Source organism: Micromys minutus (genome assembly GCF_963924665.1).
Source record: "Micromys minutus genome assembly, chromosome: 20".
Lineage (NCBI taxonomy): Eukaryota > Metazoa > Chordata > Mammalia > Rodentia > Muridae > Micromys > Micromys minutus.
This window is the reverse complement of record NC_137955.1, coordinates 24,944,931-24,965,907: the sequence shown is the minus strand read 5'-3', so window position 1 is coordinate 24,965,907 and position 20,977 is coordinate 24,944,931. Positions and strand designations below refer to the sequence as shown.

General features: G+C 39.5%; 1 protein-coding gene and 1 pseudogene across 2 annotated transcripts in view; one reads left to right on the top strand and one right to left on the bottom strand.

Annotated features, from left to right (window-relative positions):
• Nucleotides 1–14,560, bottom strand: part of CPLANE1 (ciliogenesis and planar polarity effector complex subunit 1) — a gene marked incomplete at its 5' end in the record, with an annotated part of 84,899 nt that extends 70,339 nt beyond the window's left edge. Inside the window, 13 exons of the mRNA XM_080933746.1 lie at nucleotides 184–264; nucleotides 458–666; nucleotides 1,475–2,229; nucleotides 2,397–2,549; nucleotides 2,707–2,956; nucleotides 5,507–5,689; nucleotides 6,997–7,100; nucleotides 7,769–7,925; nucleotides 9,416–9,522; nucleotides 10,849–11,081; nucleotides 11,897–12,016; nucleotides 12,116–12,251; nucleotides 14,480–14,560. Of these exons, the coding sequence (XP_080789872.1) occupies nucleotides 184–264; nucleotides 458–666; nucleotides 1,475–2,229; nucleotides 2,397–2,549; nucleotides 2,707–2,956; nucleotides 5,507–5,689; nucleotides 6,997–7,100; nucleotides 7,769–7,925; nucleotides 9,416–9,522; nucleotides 10,849–11,081; nucleotides 11,897–12,016; nucleotides 12,116–12,251; nucleotides 14,480–14,560 (2,569 nt within the window). The remainder of the gene's footprint in view (nucleotides 1–183; nucleotides 265–457; nucleotides 667–1,474; nucleotides 2,230–2,396; nucleotides 2,550–2,706; nucleotides 2,957–5,506; nucleotides 5,690–6,996; nucleotides 7,101–7,768; nucleotides 7,926–9,415; nucleotides 9,523–10,848; nucleotides 11,082–11,896; nucleotides 12,017–12,115; nucleotides 12,252–14,479) is intronic.
• Nucleotides 14,561–20,172: 5,612 nt separating this feature from the next.
• Nucleotides 20,173–20,977, top strand: LOC308433679 (derlin-1-like; annotated as a pseudogene). Its single transcript has one exon. The product of its transcript is annotated as a derlin-1-like (transcript).

Below are 20,977 nucleotides of genomic sequence, written 5' to 3'. Positions count from 1 at the left end.
TAAAATCAAGAATAATTTAAAATACAGTATTTCTGACAGTCAAGTTCCCTACAATCAGCATCTTACTTGAAGAGTAAGACAGTAAGATAATGTGAACACTCTGAACTTAATATTTTTAAACTCTGCAGCAAGTTAATTTATGTTCTTCCCAATACAGAGTTACTTTTTGGAAACACTCCTTACCTTTCTCTTGGGTTTCTTGTAGAGCCTTCTTCCACAGACAAACTGACTTTTCATATGATGCTAGCAGAAAACACTCTTCACCTAAGGATGATTTTACCCAACAATTAGTTAGCTGGTTATGTAACTTTCAAAGTTTTGTTTTAAAATTCAGCAGATATATCTCTAGCCTGAAATTATTCTGAAGATCAAGTAAGTGTAACCCATTCTGAAAACCCAAAGTCCAGTCCGTCACTTCACATATCCAAGAAGTTAGAAAGTGTTTATGGATACTAACCACTGATAGGTGTAAGTTCTAGGGCTTGATTCAGGCTATCCCCAGCCATCTGCAGGCTAGCCTGGACATGACATAGCAGAGTCTTGACAAAATACATTTCATGTGTTATACTTTCAGTTAACTGTCTGCCACCATCAGGAATTCTTCTGCTTAACTGTGCTTGATACCATAAGCTTTTTTTGTACAATAGTCTCCAAAGAGCAATCAATCTGTACAAAAATATTAGATAATCATTAAAACCAATTTTCATGAGAGAGAGTTTACCTTCCTTCATCAGCAATGTTTTATTTGGTTTGCTCACAGATCCAACAGAACACACTGACCAAGTTAGTGATCACAGTCCACAATCAAAAGACAGATTCTAATGTGGCAAAAGCACATAAGGACCACAGATCTTCACAGAATTCTGACGCACTTGTGTACATTTTTCATTATATACCTAACTTTTACTATATACTTTCAAGATCATTATGGCTGCCCAAGACCACCCCAAATGTGTGTTTTTTTTTTTAATATTTGGGGGAAAAACTGAAACAATTTTTAATTGACAAGGAAGATTTATACAGAGAGGCTGGAAAGATGCATCAGAGGTTAAGGGCATTTGCTGCTCTTCCAGAGGACCCGAGTTTGCATCTCAGCACTCACACTGGGCAGCTCTCAACTGCCTACTTCATCTCCAGAGGATCTGATGCTCTCTTCTGGCTTCCATGGGTATCCACACATAAACACAAATACATAGACACATATTAAAACAAAAAAATATTTAAAAATCATATTGATATATCAGGAAGATGTGCTGCTTTTTGGAAATAGGTACTTAAATATTTTTAAGTTAACATATTTTAATACTGGAATTTAGAGGTTACAAAGTATCCTTCTAGAGTGAAAAATTACTCTATGATTAGTACTAAAAGTTTTAAACTAAGTATACTAATAAGTATACTAAAAAGTACCAACTTATAAACTTATTACAGACTAAGAAATCTAATGGTGTTTTACTAATATCAGTATTCTTACCTGTGACCTGGCTTCTGAACAAGATTTGTCACTTGAGGATAAATCTTTAAAGATGAGTCCCAAGACCAATTTTCCTTAGAAGCTTGAAAAATAGGTACCATTAACGAATCTAGCTCTGCTAGTCTACTTCCATCAGCTGCTGCTGGAACAGCCTCAGGCTGAAGACGGCATGTGCCGTTTAAATAGTCGGTCACAGTTCGGAGCAAAGAAAGGCAAGCTAAAAGCTTTTCTGAGAATAATCCATTTTTTTGTTGCTGAGTCAATAAAAGCTTTACAGTATTTGCAGTGAGCTTTATCAAATGGCTCATGTTTTGTCTATATGGCATATCCCAATAGTGGAGTGATAAACACTGATGAAAAAGCTGAAGGATGCAGAGAACCCATGTGTTATGCTTCAGACTCTTACTTAAAAGCAGGTCAAACCTGGGCAAAGGACACTTTATAAACTGAAGAATGTAGAAACAATGAGTGATGCAAAGTACTGTGTAATTTAGCATTAACTTTCTTTCTGTCACAGTTTTTGAAATTCCTATAGTCCAAGCTGCAAGCAGCTGTTTCTGGATACAGTGAAGCTCTGCAATGGCTCCGCCTGTCTCCCTGGAATCGTCCTTTGCATGAATTGTATCAAACATAGATGCAAACTCCAGTCTTCCTTCCTTGACAGTATTAAGCTGTACATCTTTTCTTTGGTTACAAAAAGAAAATGAATTGTTTAGAAATTGTTCAACTTCATTAGTTTCTTCTCCTTCAAACTCCTAAACACAAGGGGAGAAATATTTAATACCATTCAAGCCTTATGTATAGAATCACTGTGTTATTCCTACATTTTCTATTTCATTTAACAGCAAACAACAACAACAAAGAATAAAAACAACAAACCAATGAATTTCTTAGAATAAAGTCAGTAAGTATTAGTAAGTACCTGAAAATCTGTGGTTTCATTTAACTTCATTGTTTCTTCTGCCTGCAAAAATCTGGGGATAGTGCAATGTACTGAACTTTCCTTTCCTTGACGCTTTAACAGGCTAGACCTCAAAGAATCCAGAGATCGCAAATTCAGCCCTTTGTCCTTGGGCTGTAGAAAAAAGACAAATGATTTCCAAGAAAAAAATGTTATCTATAAACCTAAAGCATTCAAAACTTCTAGTGTCAAAAAGGCTATTATTACTGTCAATAATTTTAACTTTAAAAAGAAAAGTACTTTTAACCACAGATACTCAAAGCCACTGTACCTTAGACAGCATCATACTCTGGTATGCTTTCTCAAGCCTCTGTGTTGAATCAAGAAGCAAGGACCTCATGAGCACTGTTGGTGACTGGTTATCAAGAAAGCGAAGGGTTGTGACCATGTATCCATCAGAGATAATGAGGTAGGGTAGCCGTGAGTGGGCTTTTATGGAAAACCTCTGTCTTAGAGGGTCACTCTCAGAAACTGACGAATCTACAGAGTTATTTGAATCTTGAAATGGAAGCTTCTGAGGTCTAGCAAACAAACATGAAAAGTCAAGAATCAGCAAGAGGAGCAATCACATTCTAAAAGGAAGCAATCATTCAAAACAAGGCAAGTGAGCACACAGACTGATGATAGCAAGCAGATGAGACAGAAAATATTAATTGTATATTTGTCTTCCAGGAAACATACAGTGATCAAAACATATATCTTTATGTTTCCAGATTTTTTTCCTGAATTTTGTGACATTTATTAGTTTTTAAAAAATTATATGCAGCCTGTTTCAGAAAAAAAATATGCAATCTTACTTTTATTTTTCTTTTTTTTTTGGAATCTTACTTTTATTATTAAAGAGTTAAGTAGCTGACTCTCCTTCTAAACTATATAAGCATAGGAATAGAATTACAAAAATGCAATCAGTACAAATGTTAATAAGGAGAAAAAAGAAAGAAGGACATTTGAAGAATATAATCAGGAGTAACATTTTCTGAGTTTAAAATTGAATGAGTCACATAAATATACATATGTTATAATGATGTAGCTGACTATGCAATACAGCTGCTTATTATATTTAATGTTTTATAAATATGAAATGAGAGATTAATACACTGTAATTTGTTGGGCTAGAGAACTATTAAAATACAGATATGGGAGACCTGCCTACCAAGTCCTACGAGGTCCTGAGTCTAATCTTTAGCACAAAGACAAGTCAGGATGCCCAAGATTCTAATAAAGATTGTTCTCCACTAACCAGCTGTCCAACAACAGGTCAGTATGTGTGGAACCATTAAAAACAGTGTCTGACAAGGAGAGATGTATAAAAGATGGTTAAGTGTATCAATCTATAGAAAGAAAAGTAGTGTGGGTATCTCCTTGATTATGTTTAGCAAAATAGTAATGTCTAATTGTTTTAATTAATTCATTCATTCATTCATTTCATTTGGTTTTCTTGAGACAAGGTTTCTTTGTGCAAACCTTGACTGTGCTGGAACTCACTTTTTTTTAGTGACCAGGCTGGCCTTGATCTCACAAATATCCACCTGCCTCAGCCTCGAAAGTGCTAGGAGCAAAGGCGTGTGCCACCACAGCCTGACATAATATCTAATTTTCAGTGACAGATATATAAATACTAATAGAAAATTGTCATTTCCTGCAGTAAAAGTATTTTATTTTATTTTTAACCTTTAGGCTTTTTTTTTTTTTAATGTGCGTGGGAGCTTTGCTTACATGAATGCCAATGCATGCAGTGACCAGGAGGCCAGATGAGGGTGCACCTACTGAGCTCAGTGAATAAAAACACTTGTCACATAAGCCGGACATATTAAGGTGAGAGGAGAGAGAGAATTGCTTCTACGTGTACACTGTGGCATATACATACATACAAAATACACTTAAAAATAAAACTATAAATGGCTGTTTCATGTAATCTATCATATACTGAAGAAAACTAACATTGCTATGATTATAAACACAATATGAGTATCTTGTTTGGAAGGCAATAATACCCTATGTTGTTACCTCTGAAGATTTGGAATATAAGAATTGTTTTCATACTATTTAATAATGTATCATGTTTTTCAAATTTTATTTTTTTAAATAATGAATACCTATTAGAAAAATCTATTTGAAATGCCTTAAAATAATAATTTTAGAAAAGAATGAGTGAAATTTAAGGAAACACAAATATGGAGTTTGGTTCTCAGCACCCACATGAAGGCTCACAACTGCCTGCAATCCCATTCTCAGAGGATCGAACACCCTTAGCTGCCTCCATGGTCACCATATGCACAAGGTCTCAGACATACATCAGATCCCATCATCCACATGGGGCAGACCCCCATAACTCCAGCTCCAGGGGTGTCTGCGGCCTCTGCCCCCAATCACACTGCAGCCACCTCCTCACACGATTTTCAAGTAGAGGTAATTTTTAAAATAGCTCTCTCTGTACATCTAACTATACACAGTAAACAACAACAACAATAAAGACTCAGCACTTACTGAGAACCACATATAATAATGCATATCTTTACTTCATTCCCTCAGTCCTAGACGACAATTACTATCATCCTCCTTTCATGAGAAAAGAAATTGAGAATTTTTTTTTAAATTATCACTTACAAAACTAGGAAATAGGAAAACAAGTATTTGAAATAATCAGTCTGACTACAAAGTTAAATTGCTACCTTCTTTCACAATTAAAATCCAAATATGGTTACACTCTACAGTCTATTACTAACAGATTTTGTCCTTTGGAAAAAATATGTTAACTTTTAGTTACTAAACTCTCTCAGTGCTACATTTTTAAAATAATAAACATCATGTTTTATTGTCTTTTATAGTAAAGATAAGTTTTTAGTACTATTAAGAATTTAAATAACTTTATACTTACATAGTCACAATGTCAAATTTTCACCAGGATTAAGCCACAAAAAGAAACAGGAAGAAAACTATAAATAATTAGTAACAGATAAGAAACAGATATTGACATGACAGACTCACAGAAAACTAAATAAATAAAATATATAATAAAATTAATCACCAAAGAAAATTAGGTATTAAACAAAACAATTCACATTTCTCACCTATATGTTATTAGTGGATGAAGAGGAATAAATTCAGCTGGCCCAAATTCTATAGAGCAACCAAATGTAACTAATGTTAGCAATTCACCCAGGCAGGTCAATAAAACCAGGGAGCCACGTTTTAATACACAAGCCAGAAAAAGACTGTCATGTGTCCAGCTGATATCACCAACCCAATATGACCTAGAAAGGGCAAATGACAGTTTTAGAAAGGACTGGATAGTATATAACTCTCACATAAATTTTGTGAATTTTATTTTGTAGGAAATAAAAAAGGTTTACTTATATCTTTGCCAACAACATTCCAATTAGAAATGTACTTAGATTTGTAAGCAGTTCAGAAATGAAAATATTTCCCAGCATTGAGCCACCCATCTTTTGATGAGAATGAACTGTAACCTCACTGGCACCTATGGCCAAGACAGACGGACAGATTCTGAGACTGTGCTTATCCACTCTGCAGCCTGATAGAAAACGAAATCCCGCTCACCGCCTCTTCCCAAAGCTGTTCCTTGCTTAACTCCCTGGCAGCATCATGTGCCACTAGAACAAAAAGCAGCAGCTCCCACCCTTCTGACAATGGCAGCCGTAAGTCAAAAGGACCCCCACTGAGCTTAGTGCTGCTCTTGGAAAGGAACTGTGGAGAGGGAAGGAAGGGGGAGACGGGACTAGACAACCTGACCAGTCTGCACACTCAGAGGATATAGTACAGAAGGAGTTCAGATACAAAAAGGTTAGAAACTCAAGAGGAAGGCTGGAGAGATGGCTCAGCGGTTAAGAGCACAGACTGATCTTCCAGAGGTCCTGAGTTCAATTCCCAGCAACCACATGGTGGCTCACAACCATCTATAATGGGATCTGATGACCTCTTCTGGTGTGTCTGAGGACAGCGACAGGGTACTCACATACATGAAATGAATAAATTAATCTTTAAAAAAAAAATCTCAAGAGGAAATGTTTGTACTATGATCTTTTATGGGTCTTTTCCTTTATTTATTTTTTTTTTGGGGGGGGGAACAAACTCTCTCTATACAGCCCTGTCATGGAACTTGCTACATAGAGCAAGCTGGCCTCAAAAACCCAAGATCCCCTGCCTCTGCTTCCTGAGTGCTGGGATTAAAGGTGTGCACCACCACACAACCTGTATAGCTCTTATAGTTCAGGTTGTTATTCAATTGTTTAAAAGGCTGTAAGTTCCCCAGCCCTCCTGGATTCCATCTTACCCTTCCCAACAAAGCCTCAGATTGCTACCTACTCACAGCTGCATTCCAAAGAAGATAGAAAAACAGTTGAAAAAGAAAATACTTTTGTGTACTTTCTACCTTGCCCTTCCTTTAAAAGCATTTGAGGCTTTCATTGTGTAAAACAACTTTCAGAATTTACTAGGTAAAAAGGTAAGCTGAACTCTATCAAAATGACATTTCCTGTATTAGTAAAGTATTGGACAGAAAACAAAAACCATCCTCAGCAGTAAGTACACGTGCTCTTACCTGGTAAGTGTGGCTGGGACCACGGGATTCTTATTACCACATCCTTTAAGGCCACCACAGACAGTAACAAAATTCAACGTGTTTATAAACAAAACCTGAGTTGCCTGGATGGGGAAAACATGACAACCAATGTAGTTATCCACCCTGCTGTACACACTGCTTACCACACTGGAGGCTGAGAGGCTGTCATACACTACTACAGGAAGCCGTCTTTCCAAGCCAGGCCTTACTGGAAGCCCATCACCAGTCTTTGCTTAGGCTGCTCAGAGTCACCTGAAACCCTCCCACTCCCGCCCTGCCAACAGCTGGGTGGAGTGTGCATGCAGCCTGCTCTCTGCTCCAGTCCCTCCATTCACTGTTCATCCGGTTCTGTTGTGTTTGAGACAGGGTTCTACTATGTAGCCCAGGTTGGCCTTCAACTCAAATCCTCCTGCCCCAGTGTGCAGAGTCCTGGCATGACAGGCATTTCCCACCAAGGTAAGCTTTTATTTGTTTTTTCTTCTTTTTGGTTTTTTTGAGACAGGGTTTCTCCTTGTAGCTCTGGCTGTCCTAGAGCTCACTCTGTAGACCAGCAGGCCTCGAATTTAGAGGTCTGCCTGCCTCTGCCCCTAGAGTGCTGGATTAAAGGTATATCTGGCCAAGGTAAACGCTTTAATTTTACATTTCTCCAGAACAACTTTGAAGATGATGGCAGCTAATTTATATAACTTCCCCAAAACTGATAACATCAATTTTACAACATAAAGTAGTAAGGACAGAGGCTATTACTGACCACTGGGTCTTTCTGATTAAGAGTTACTGCAAGAGCAAGGCCATCTCTTGAGAAGGCAGAGATCAGAGCTCCTCTTGACTTTACTGATGCACACTTAGGAATCAGACTGCACAGACGACATTCCTGTTGTGCCCAGTGAACACGGAATGGCAATGACCTAACAGTAAGGAAACAAAAGATAGCAAGCTTTAATAATTCTACTTACTTTTTTTTTGTGTATATTTTGTTTTGGAGATGAGGTCTCAAGATAATGATGCAGACTGGCCTTGAACTCCTAGAATCAAGCAAGCCTTCTTCCTCAGCCTCCCAAGTGACAGAGGCTACCTACCGGCATATGAGACCATGCCAAGTTCATATAGTAATTCTGAGGTTGATACACAGTCCATAACAGAAAATAGCAGGGTTGACGTATACCTCAGTGCATGGAAGTATACATACGAGTAACTGTTCAATAGCTGTCAGCCAATCTAGTCCACTGCTGGAGTTCTGTAAATAGTTATGTCCCATAATCAAACCTATATATACCTGTTGCAACTAAACATTTTTATGTGTCAGAAAACGTTTTGCTGGAATCATCAAAATAAGGAAGAGAACTGAGCAAGAATGGTAGGAATATGAATACAAGCAAAATGAATAAAGAAACATTTTTATGCAATTAATGTACATTAATTCAAAAACTGAGAAAGAAGTAGGGAAAACAAACCTTTTTTAGATTATGTCAATTTTCCACATTTATTCTGAGAGATAATTAGATAGATGTATAAATTTACTCACCTACTTACAAACTTACCTGTTTTACTTTATGTGGCTAACAATGTACTATTAACATAAAGAATTCATAAAAGTCACATTACTTTTCCAAATCTTACATAGAAATTATAAGCTTTTACTATATCTTGCTCTATTTTATGAAGCTTAGAATACAAACTATTCTACTATTAAAAATTTTTAATTAAAAAAAAAAAACAAAACAAGGGCTAAAGAGATGGCTCAGCAGTTAAGAGCATTGACTGCTCATCCAGAGGTCCTGAGTTTAATTCCCAGCAACCACATGGTGGCTCACAACCATCTGTAATGAGATCTGATGCCTCCTTCTGCTGTGTACGAAGACAGCTACCCCATACTCATAAGAATAAATAAATCTTTATAAATACATAAATAAGAACTAAAGGCTCTTGCACAGGCCTGAGGACTCCAGCATTGGGATGTAAAAACAAGAGGATCTCTGTGCATCCAAGACCAGCACGGCTCACACACAGAGTTATAGGACAGCCAAGACTATGTAGTGAAACTTTGTCCAAAAACACTGAATAAAACATAATAGTTGAGCATTTCAAAGGTACAAAGTAAATCCAAGTATTTTTGTCCCCTTTAAATTTCAATTCATTTCAAAATAATTATTTTTATAGTATGAAGACAAATATAGCACAAACTATGCTATCTCTTACATACTCTCCCTCCTAGGAAGAGAAATAAAAACAAAAGAAACTGTCTAGATTAAATGTTTAAAAGTGAAAGGTGGAAAGAAAGATCTACAAAGTCAGAAAAACCAGAATTAAGATCTAAAAATCTTAAATATATACTGGTCAAAAATGACGCCACTAGTTTAAAAGTGGAAAATAAGAGAATGGGAAATATTTACCTCACCTTACAGATGTAAACATGCTCTCATACCACTGAATGGCCAGAAATGTTAACTTCAAGTGTTCTCCAGAGTAAAAAGAAAATGAGCACAGGCAGCAGTCGCCGAGTAACTGTAGACAAAGTTAGCAATTTAGTGTAAAATTAATCTGAAAATAAACTGATGTATGCAAATGTCCCCTATGAAGGGAAAATATTGGGACCCAGCTTTTATTTTCATTTTTAACAATAAATGTAAGGCTATGTTATTTTTCTTTTTCCAAAAGCAAAGCCAAAATGGAAATCAGCCTAAGGCAGGGAAGGGCTCTTTCTGGGGCTGGAGAGAAAGCCTAGAGCCTTGAGCACGCTGTTCACATTCAAGTCCAATAAGAGACACCAAAGTACAGGGATTTGTACTGATGTTCCAATAGCACAGTAGGGTAAATACTGACCATATTATCAGTATTAGGACTGATAGTATAAAATATAATAACAATATTATCAAAGTGACTCAAATATTAAAACTCCCAGCATTTTAATGTGTTTAATGCTTGAAGACATGGAAATGCTTATTACCCTGATTTAACTATAATATATAAATATATAGAAGTATTATATGCTATTTCATAGATATGTACAAATACTAGTTTAAAAATATATACTGCCACTTGCTATTGCTGGAAAGGTTGCTCTAAAATTATTCTCTTCTTTTATAGTTTATCTTATTTAATTAGACTATCACCTTAATAAGAGGGACTAATAAAATTTCAAAATGCAATTTTTTTGGTTTTGTTTTTCAAGACAGAGTTTCTCTGTGTAACAGCCATGGCTGTCCTAGAACTTAGGTTGGCCTCAGAGATCTACCTGCCTCTGCCTCTGCGCTTTGTCACATAGCCCAGGTGATCTGAACTGATCATCTTACTTATTTCCATGATGCTGAGACTATAGTCACATACCTCCAAGCCTGACTTCAAACTACAATTTCCAACAAAAGTGAATCAGGTAATAGATAAAAGTTCACAGAGAGGACTGGACACTATTTAAATTTTGCATTTTAAAGAATAAATGTACTATAGCATGAGCTATGACTTATTAGACACCACCAGTTCTAACTTATTAACTTACAAAACATACACACATTTTATTTTAACTTGGTTGTTTATGACAAGGCCTTGCTATATGCTCAATATGCAACCCAGGACGCTCAAGCTTAGGGTAGTCCTTGCACAGCTGCCTCCCAAACACCTGGGCTGCAGGTATGCGCCCCCATGCTTACCACATGCCCACTATAAGTCCTATTATGGACTAGGAGAAAGGGAATTTTAATTTGAAGCCATTTTCCAAATCATCTTTTCAAACAGTAATCTTGCACCCACTCTGACTAGTAACAAACAGGTATGCGAGTACACACCCCTGACTAACCAAGAACTCTACTCCATAGTGTATCATTTGGAGTTTACCTCATTTCTTACAAAGACAGCATCTACTACAGCTTCTTTATCTTTAGTGGACGGCAATAAAACTGCTTCTTCAGGCACGATCTGGGACCACCGACCCACCAAAGAAGGGCTTTTAGAAGATAAGATATTCTTCGATTCCAAATATTCCCACAGGAGTATGCAGCCAGAAGATGTAATAAGCAGAATTCTTTTCCCATTTTCAGCTACATATAAGTATAGTCTTGAAGAGCTTGCTAATTAACACAAAACAGAAAAATTAAACTTTTGAAATCTGATTTTTATTTTACTTTTTGGCTTTTATGAAATAGGGTCTCAAACTGTAGCCAAGTTGGCCTCCAACTCACTATGATCCTCCTACTTCAGCCTCCCAAATGCTTGCCTGGCAAGGTTAGCTACCATCCTAGGACTCAAGCTGTTTACCTTCAGGATGTTAAAACTAGAGCATGAATAATAAAGACACGAATGACGTTACATTCACTACTTCTTGTTTTTGAGACAATTTCTCTGTGTTGCCCTGGCTGTCCTGGAACGTACAATGCAGACCAGGCTGGCCTCAAACTCAAATCTGCCTGCCTCTGCCTCCCAGGGGCTGGGATAGAGGTGTGCACTGCCATGTCTGGCATTAATAATAAGGGACTAGGAACTGACCCTCTGCCTGTGTGTGCTCCTCAAGTGCTCTAACACTGAGACCCACCACTAAAGTTCATTTCACTTTTTATTTTAAGTCAGGGTCTGCACTCAAGCTGACCTTCAGCTTATCTGGGAGACAAGCAATACTTAGCCTTCTGGTCCTCCTGCCTCAGTCTCCCGTACCATAAAACCTGCAATATTATGTGACGGCAGGAGCCTGTTATCACAGCAATGCCAGTCATGCCAGGTTTTCTCCTTCGAGCTGAAGCAGATGCAAAGCACCACCAAATTTCAGAACATAGAGTATACAGACAGACAGAGGTGCATAAGCACACAAACACAGACACAGCAGCAAAACAGCACTATGAAAAACTTTCACAGACTTTTCCCCGTTAAACAAAAATTTAAAAATCCCTACCAACTGTAGCTTTAATAGCTTCTTTAGGCTTTTCAGTCACTTGTATCTTTTTCAAACAATCTTGATCTTTGTTCCACAGAAACAGCTCTCCTGTAGTGAGGACCCCAGACAGCCACACATCTGTTCAAAAGCAAAATCAAAGTTAACACAGCACCACTCACTTGGTTTTCTTTAAAAACCACAGTAAGCTAGCCTCTGAACATGTCAGTGCTACTTAACCATTAGTGGATGTTGCCAGGAAAACAACATCCTTCAGCAAAGGCTGCAGACTAGGAATCTTCTTCTTTGTTCTTCCTGACAGCAAATTAATCTCATTTATGAATTTCTTATCCAAAAGAAAAACAGCTTCATTTTCCTAAGAGAAAAAAAAAAGTGAAGTTCTTAGGTGATCCCAAGAATGAATTCCATCTTGTCTACATAAGTGACTCTAGAAAGGAAAACAAAATAACATTTAAGAACGAGAATAATTTACACCACGAATGTAAACATGGACCTGAACTCTAAGCACTTTCTGTTCTGTGTTAACAAGCCTGCTGCTGGGGTGCTGCTCAGTGATGGGAGTGCTGGTCCAGCAGGCATGAGGTCAGGACTCTGCGTCCATGACTATGGAACAAGTAAATAACAAAATACCTCTTGCTAAAATTACTGCGTAAGGTGATCTAACAGCTAGCTGCATTAAAGTTCTTTAAAGGTTAATACTCTAGGAGCATTAGCCAAATTAATGTCCTACTTATGTGAACATTTGTATGGACAAGTTTTTATACTGTTTGATTAGACTAAAATGCACATGGCTCCAGAAATCCATAAGCTCATGACTCCAATCACTTTTTCTGTCTAGAAATAGCAGGGTAGTTTTGATGAAGTTTGTGGAGCCAGCAGCAGCACCATTACCTCAGAACCTGTTAAAAACACAAATTACCAGAGCCAGAGAGATGGCTTGGTGGTTAAAAGCACTGGCTACTCTTCCTGAGGTCCTGATTCAATTCACAGCACCCACTTGGTAGCTCACAACCATCTGTAACTGTAGTCTCATAAAGTTTTCATGTAATCTGATGCTCTCTTCTGGTATGCAGGAATGCATGCAAACAAAACACATATTCACAAAATACATAAAGTTTTGAAACACTCTAAAGTTTTAAAAAATGAAATAAGAAAACATGAATTATCCAGCATAGACTTACTGAGCTGGAAAAGCTACAGGGCTCAGCAATCTATTATTATTATTATTATTATTATTATTATTATTATTATTATTATTATTATTATTATTATTATTATTATTATTATTATTATCATCTTAGTGTATAAAGTATTTCAAAATCATTTTATTATGCTATTTTTAAAGATTTTGCTCACACTGGCCCACTAACCAACCTTGTTCCTCTCCTACCTCCAAGAACTCACTCCCTCTTCTGCTTTTGTCTTGTGTGCACATACATATAAAGTCTAGATAAAACATGAGAAAAAGCACAGCATATTTCTCTTTCTCCCTCTTCCTTCTGTCATGACCACCTCCCACTGAACCCTCCTTCCTCCCCCCTGGACCTCTTCTTTCTCTCCCTGGACCCTTCCTTCCTCCAACAACGTCCCCTTTCTACTTTCACATCATATATGTATTTATTTTTAAATGCAGATTTTTCACATATTTTGAGACAAAGCACACAGGGCTTGTCTTTCTGTGTCAGGCATCTCTTGTTTACAATAGGATGATCTCTAGCTCCATACAGGAGCCTTCAAAATTCTTCCTTTATGGCTGAATAAATCTCACCTGCCCAGATGACTCTGATGAGTATAAAAATTAAAAACCCTGGGCTGGAGGATGGCTCAATGGTTAAGAGTATTTTGCTACTCTTCCAGGTGGGGCTTGATTCCCAGCACCCATGTGTACACCACAACTGTACCTTACCTCTCTTCTGTCCTGGGTGAGAACCAACCATGCATGTAATGTACTTACATCCATGAATGGGAAACACTCACACACAGAACATTTAAAAAAAATGTTTTTAGTAGAGAACTCCCATTATAGGTAAGTTAATTATGGGTAGAGCTGCTCACTGAAAATTTGAATCTTTATGTCAATAATCATTATTTGAAGGGGATTGTGTAGGTTTGCCCACTCTAAGGTGTGAGTGCTATTCCATATTGTATAAATGGCATTTCTGGATTATTAATGCCTTATGACCCACCTCTCCTATTCCAGCTCTGAGGTTACTTTATAGCACACTCACAAAAGACACAGTATTAGGAAACACTCCACTGTTTTAGTAGTGAAAGTCTAAGAAATCCAACACTTGTTTAACATGAAGAAACTTGATATGATGAAAAAATTGAAGACAAAAGCTTACACCTAGATAGAAGACTCAATTCTCTGTCAATGCTAACTTATTCATTATAAGTTTGACACACCTACCACACCCATCTTCTGAAAATGCTAGCTTGTACATTATAACTTTAACACACACACATTTTGTTGTTGCTTTTTGAGGCCACAGACTATTCCTATATCTTACATGTTTAACATATATAAAAAGCACATATTTAACATATATAAAACCCTTTGTATATGAACAAAGGAAAACTCACTTGACCCAACCAGGATACTCTGGGCCACGGTTTTTTCTGCTTGATACTTGTTGATGTCAAAACCTCTAATCTCATCTCCATGCTCGTTGAGATAACAATGACCAATCAAGCAAAGCCAGTCTCAAGATCCTGTGAATGACAGCAGCATTGATAAACAGCCCATAATACTTACAGGGAAGGCTAGGTCACTTTTCTCAACACTGACAAAATAACGATGACAACCACCAAAGTAAGGGCGGAAGGATTTACTGTGGCTTCGCTTCAGAAGGCCAACTCACAGCTGGTGTTTGCACAGGGAGGAGTTTCCACCTCACAGGAGAAAGCAAGCAGAGGGAGCAGGGATAGTAGACCAGGCACAACCTTCAAAGGTTCGCCCCTAGTAACCCATGTCCTCTAACTAGACCAAAATCCTCAAGTTTCCAGAACCTCCCAAAACAGCATCACAAGCTGGGCACAAAGTAATCAGTCAAGCAAACGAGCCTGCAGGAAGACATCTGAAATTCAAATGATAACACTGAACATGTCAATTTAGAACTTCAAGAACTTGTAATAGATCATAAAAATTATTCTTTTAAAAATGATTTTTATTTTTATTTTATGTGAATTGGTATCTTTCCTGTAGGTAGGTCTGTGTGAGGCTGTCGGATCTCCTGAAGCTGGAGTTACAGTTGTGAGCTGCCATGTGGGTGCTGGAAGTTGAACTGGGGTCCTCTCAAAGAACAGTCAGTTCTCTTAACTGCTAAGCCAACGTCTCCTGCCCCAATCTTTTTTTTTTTTTTTTTTTTTTTAAGGTAAGAAATTGCATTCTGTATTCCATCCACATCCTGAACATAGGAAAAATGTATTTGCTTTCTTAACTGGTCACAGTGGCCGTAAGCAAAGTTTCCATATGATCTGCATTTCTCTGTAACTGACTATATTTTAGTAAAGAAGGACAAATCTAGCTTCCTGCTTTCCTCTGACTTTGCTACTGCTCTGCCTGTCCCCTTGATGTTATGGTAGACTGTGGGATTACTTTAGCCAAGAAAGTACAATGGAAGTGACACTATGAATTTCCAAGGCTAAATCACAAAAGGTGAGAAATCTCTGGAGTAAACATTTATGAAACTCCTCCCACCAGGTAAAGCAAACGGCCATCAGCCCACACAGCTGTGAGCAAGTCCAAACTAGCTCATCTGAAGAAGCCTAGCCCATCCTGTAACACATGAGTTACTCCTAAGGCTGTGAAGCAGGAAGACTAAACTCATGGCTTCTCTGGGCCAAGACTGAATTCATGGCCAGCCCGACCCTGTCTCAAAATGAAAAGTAAGAAGAGCTGTGATACCATTCGGAGCTAGGCACTGGTTTGGCATGTGAGGTTCTCTGTCCAACAGTTCAGCTTACTGACTTGCTCCCCACGGCTTGCAGCTTGCAGAGCCTTTCTTATCCACCCCAGGGCCACCAGCCCAAGGGTGAGCTGAGGCCTCTCACACCAATCATCCATCAAGAAAATGCCCCACAGGCTTGACCACATTACAATCTGGGTGGAGGGGGTATGTGAGGGGGACCGGCATTTTTTTCAACTCAGGTTCTTCCCAAATGATTCTAGTTTGTGGTAAATTGACATAAAACTCGGTAACCAGTGTCAGCGAACAAAAGCTCAGGTGCTCTAAATGAAGCATGACTTAACTGCATAGGACAACCAAATGCAGCATTTTATCCTGCAGCAGAAAAAACAAACAAAAAAACTATTATTATTCAATGCTAAGTTTCCTAAATTTTATGGCTATTTATATAAAAGAGCATTACTGGAAATATGCATTGTACTGAATATGAGAAATGAATATAAGACTATATAATACATGCAATCATCCTCAAACCAAAAGCTATTTCTAGGTAGTTAACAGTTCCTAAATACTGTTGTATGTATGCACATGTATGAAAAATAAAGTACAGCAAAACATAAAGAACTGGTTAATCTGAATAAAATACACAGTTAATTGTATTATTTTTACAACTTTTATATAAATGCGAAATCAATAAAAGGCGACTGGAGTAAACCAAACATGATTCGGTTAATCATCATTAGATTGCACTGGTGACTATTCTAATAGATGTACTGGAGACGACAAATTGTTAGTTTTGGTTGTGAGGAGGAATTGACTGTATTATGTTTTTTTTATTTAATGAGTCCTTACATCTAGATATGAAATATAAACACTTAAAGGTTTGTTTGGATATGTGTAGAATTATATTTTGTAAGTAAAATGTAAAAAATAAAAAGATAGTAAACCCCTTCAAGATTTCCGGACGGTGTCCTACAGAATCACGTACAACCTCCCATCACTTAGAATTCTAAAAATCACCTCTTAGGCTGCAGCAAACACCATTTTCTGACGCATACGGCAAAGCCTCTCAAAACACTGATGCTACTAGACAGAGACCAAGCACCACACCACAGGCACCACCCGTGGAAGAATTGAGCAAAACCAGCTCCATCGCGCAAAGCTATCTGACAGGAGTAATCTGCAAGTCTACAGGAACGGGAGTAAAGGGTACCTTTATTTCAAACAAATCGAAGCGTGCAATTTCAAGCAAATCACTGACGTCCTGAGGTTACTGCCACGGAGGATGCTAGGAACCCGCGCCCATTCCTAGCTGCTCTGTCGTCGGCTGGGGTCTACTCTGAAGCTTCCTCGTGACTGTGGCCGCAGAGTCCAGCCCGAAGGTTCCCCCGTGGAGGTGTGGGGGGCCGCGGCGGGGAGGACGGGGGCGGGAACGGCGTGCTGCCGCGAGGAAGACGGAGGTCCTCACAGCTTAGCCCGGACACCCTGGGAGGCGGGAGGCGCGGGGACCGAAACCGGGGAAAGGTTCCAAGGCCGTTACCTCCCGCTGAGGCCCGCGGAGCCAGCGGAAAACCCAGGAGAGAGGGGAGGAGGCCGCGCGCGCCTCCCCACAGCCGTTTCCTGGAGACGCGGGGGCGGGGGCTCCCCACTGCGCATGCTCCGTGTCGCCCCGTGGGCGGGCACCCAGCGGCTCTTGGGGTCGCCTCTTTGGCCATCGCCAGCTTTGCGTCCGGGTTCTAGGGGAGCTCTGCCAGCCTGCCAGAGTGGGCTTCCTCCACCGAGTTTGCCCTGCCCTCCTGCTCTCTCCATCCCTGGCTTCCTCTCCTGCTGGTCTTTTGAGTTTCCGGGCCCTGCGTGGAGCTTGGCAGGAGAATGCTTTCGGAACCAACACTTAGACCTGCACGGTTAAGAACGGTTGTTGCGTTTGTAGAGGGCCCGGGTTTGATTCCCAGCTCCTATATGATGACATAACTGAGTAACTCCAGGTCCAGGGGAATCTGACACCCTTTTCTGGCTTCTGTGGGCAGCAGACAGAAAGGTGGTACACATACTTGTAGGCAAGACACTCATAAAATAACAAAAATAAATACAAACCTAAACTCCCCAGAGGAGCCCTTCATAGAACTAAAAGGAAAAGGGTTGGCCGCCATCCATAAGTGAGAATATTCAGAATCTGCAAAGAACTAAAAAGAGAAAAGAATGGAACTATTTCTTTTAAGTAGTTTCATTTAAAATAGAGCAACTGGACTAAATAGATACTTCTGAAGAGAAAAATAAAATCTCTACAAACGAAAAACATGTTCTACAGCTCCCCATCAGGAATAATTTATTTCTTTAGTATTCTCAGGGACTCTCTTCAGACAAGGTCAGGCTGAGAAAAGAAAGCCCTACTGAGAAAGGGAGTCCTCCTTTTTTTTTTTTTAAATAAAGGAAAACATTTAAGGCTGGAGAGATGGCTCAGTGGTTAAGAACACTGACTGTTCTTCCAGAGGTCCTGAGTTCAGTTCCCAGCAACCACATGGTGGCTCACTACCATGTAATGGGATCTAATGCCCTCTTCTGGTGTGTCTGAAGAGCTACAGTGTACTCACATACATAAATAATTTTTAAAAAGAAAAACATTTGACTGGGGCTGGCTTACAGTTTAAGTTTAGTCATGGCAGGAATCATGGTGACATGCAGGTAGATGTGGTGTTGGAAAAAGAGCTAAGAGGAGTCTTCCATTTTGTGCAGAGCTTGGAGAGCCATTTGGACATGAACAACTGTGACCTTAAAAGCAGAATTCTCCAACAGTGGTTAATAGGTGTGTTCACTTGGTGTCTTCGTCACTGTTCTATTGTTGTGTAGAGACACCATGACCAAGGCAACTCTTATCAAAAAAGCATTAATTAGGTGCTTAATTACAGTGTCAGAGGCTTAGTCCATTATCATCATGGCAGACAGCATGGTGTCATGCTAGGCTGGTATTAGAGAAGTATCTGAGGGCTATATCCTGATCCATAAGTGAGAGAGAGAGAGAGAGAGAGAGAGAGAGAGAGAGAGAGAGAGAGAGAGAGAGAGAGAGAGAGAGAGAGAGAGAACCATGGGCTTTTGAAACCTCAAAACCCACCCTTCGATGACATACTTTATCCAACAAGGACGTACTTCCTAATCTTTCTAATCCTTTCAAAGAAGGTCCACTTCCTGGTGACAAAGCATTTAAATTTATGAACCCATGGGGGCCATTCTTAATCAAACACCAGTCAGAGACAATGTATCCTGTAGTTTGGGTACTTTTCTGTAAGTGATGTCAATTGACAATGTAAGTTTAAAATAATTGTAATGTTTTCTATCATACATGTTACAGGATATTTGATCACATTGTGAACACCGACATTATGTTATTTGCTGGAGAAACGTGTTTCTAACTGTGGTGCAGCTTAGCCCTAACACACACACATTTAAACCAGGACCTTTCTGCTTATTGTAAACAGGATTAAATAAAGTCATCATAGGCCAAGAAGTGGAGTAAGCAACCAGTTGACAAGTTGATAGGGGAAAGAAAAAAAAAAAACAAAAAAAAAACCAGAGAGTAAGAGGAAGTCAGGTGAATAACAAGTGGCAAATAGATAAACGCATCAGATAAGAAAATATCACCACATTAGAAGCTCGAAATACCCAGCAGAGAAGATAGGAATAGACCTTGTTAAACTGGACTCTTAGAATCATTCCACAGGAATTGGCTAGGGCAGTGCAGTGAGAAGTGGAGCTCCTGATTAAGATCTCTCCCCAAAGATGAGCTTCCGGTCTCCTGTTCCTACTGCAGACATTTTTATACCCGGGATAAACACTAATGAGGACTACTAGAGATGGCTTAGCTTTTAACTTTCTCAAAGGGTATGTTAATCCTCATAGCTTCCTGACGTCTTCCCGTTCCCCAAACACAGAGGCCAGCCTGAAACTGGACGGATTTTAGAGGAAACAAGGGAAGAGCCTCATCTATGTCGTAGCCCAGTGAAATCCAGAGGCCTGTCAGAGAATACTTCGAAAGCTGCATTTCAAAAAGAAAGTATAGAAGAAATTAAGTTCCAAGACACAAATGTCAAGAAGGCATAAACTGCGTTTATGATGTTGAAGCTGTAATAAAGAGTATCAACACAGAAAAGCCAGATCTGGAGAGAACGAATGCCAATCCTCCTTAAACTAGCCCATAAAAGGAAGGAACACTATCAAGCTCGTTCTATGAGGCCAGCGTTATTTCGATTCAAACCCAGATAATCACAGCAACAATCCTATAGACCAGAATTCGGTGGCGCCACGTCCGTCGGTCTCCGCCTCCTGCACAGCAGCTGCGCCTCCACTTCTGGCCCAGCCGGCCACGTACATGGGATGGGCACTGCGTGGTGCTGCGCAGTCGGCCACCAGATGGGCGACCACGTCGGACATCTAGGACTGGTTCGGAGCATCCCGGCCATCACACGCAACTGGTTTGCTGCCACCATCGTCCCCTTTATCGGCAAGCTCGGATTATCAGCCCGGCCTACTTCTTCCTCTGGCCTGAAGCCTTCCTCTATTGCTTCCGGATACGGAGGAGGTCGTTCACTGCCATCTTCTATTTCCCCGTGGGTCCAGGAACTGGATTTCTTTATTTGGTCAATTTATATTTCTTATATCAGTATTTTACACGGCTTGAAGCAGGAGCTTTGGACGGGAGGCCAGCAGACTATTTATTCATGCTTCTCTTTTAACTGGGTCTGCATCGTTATTACTGGCTTAGCAATGCATATGCAGTTGCTGATGATTCCTTTGATCATGTCAGTACTTTACATCTGGGCCCAGCTGAACAGAGACCTGATTGTATCATTTTGGTTTGGAACACGATTTAAGGCCTGTTATTTACCTTGGGTTATCCTCAGATTCAACTATATCATTGGAGGCTCGGTGATCGAGAGCTCATTGGAAACTTTGTCGGACATCTTTTTTGCTTCCTGATTTTCAAATACCCAACGGACTTGGGAGGAAGGAGTTTTCTGTTCACACCTCAGAGTAGTGTTCACACCTACTGGCTACCCAGTAGGAAGGAGGGGCGTCAGGGTTTGGTGTGTCCCCTGTGAGCATGAGGCAAGCTGCTAATCAGAATGGCGGAGGTGGGAGGCACTGCTGGGGCCAGGGCTTCCGACTTGGCGACCAGTGA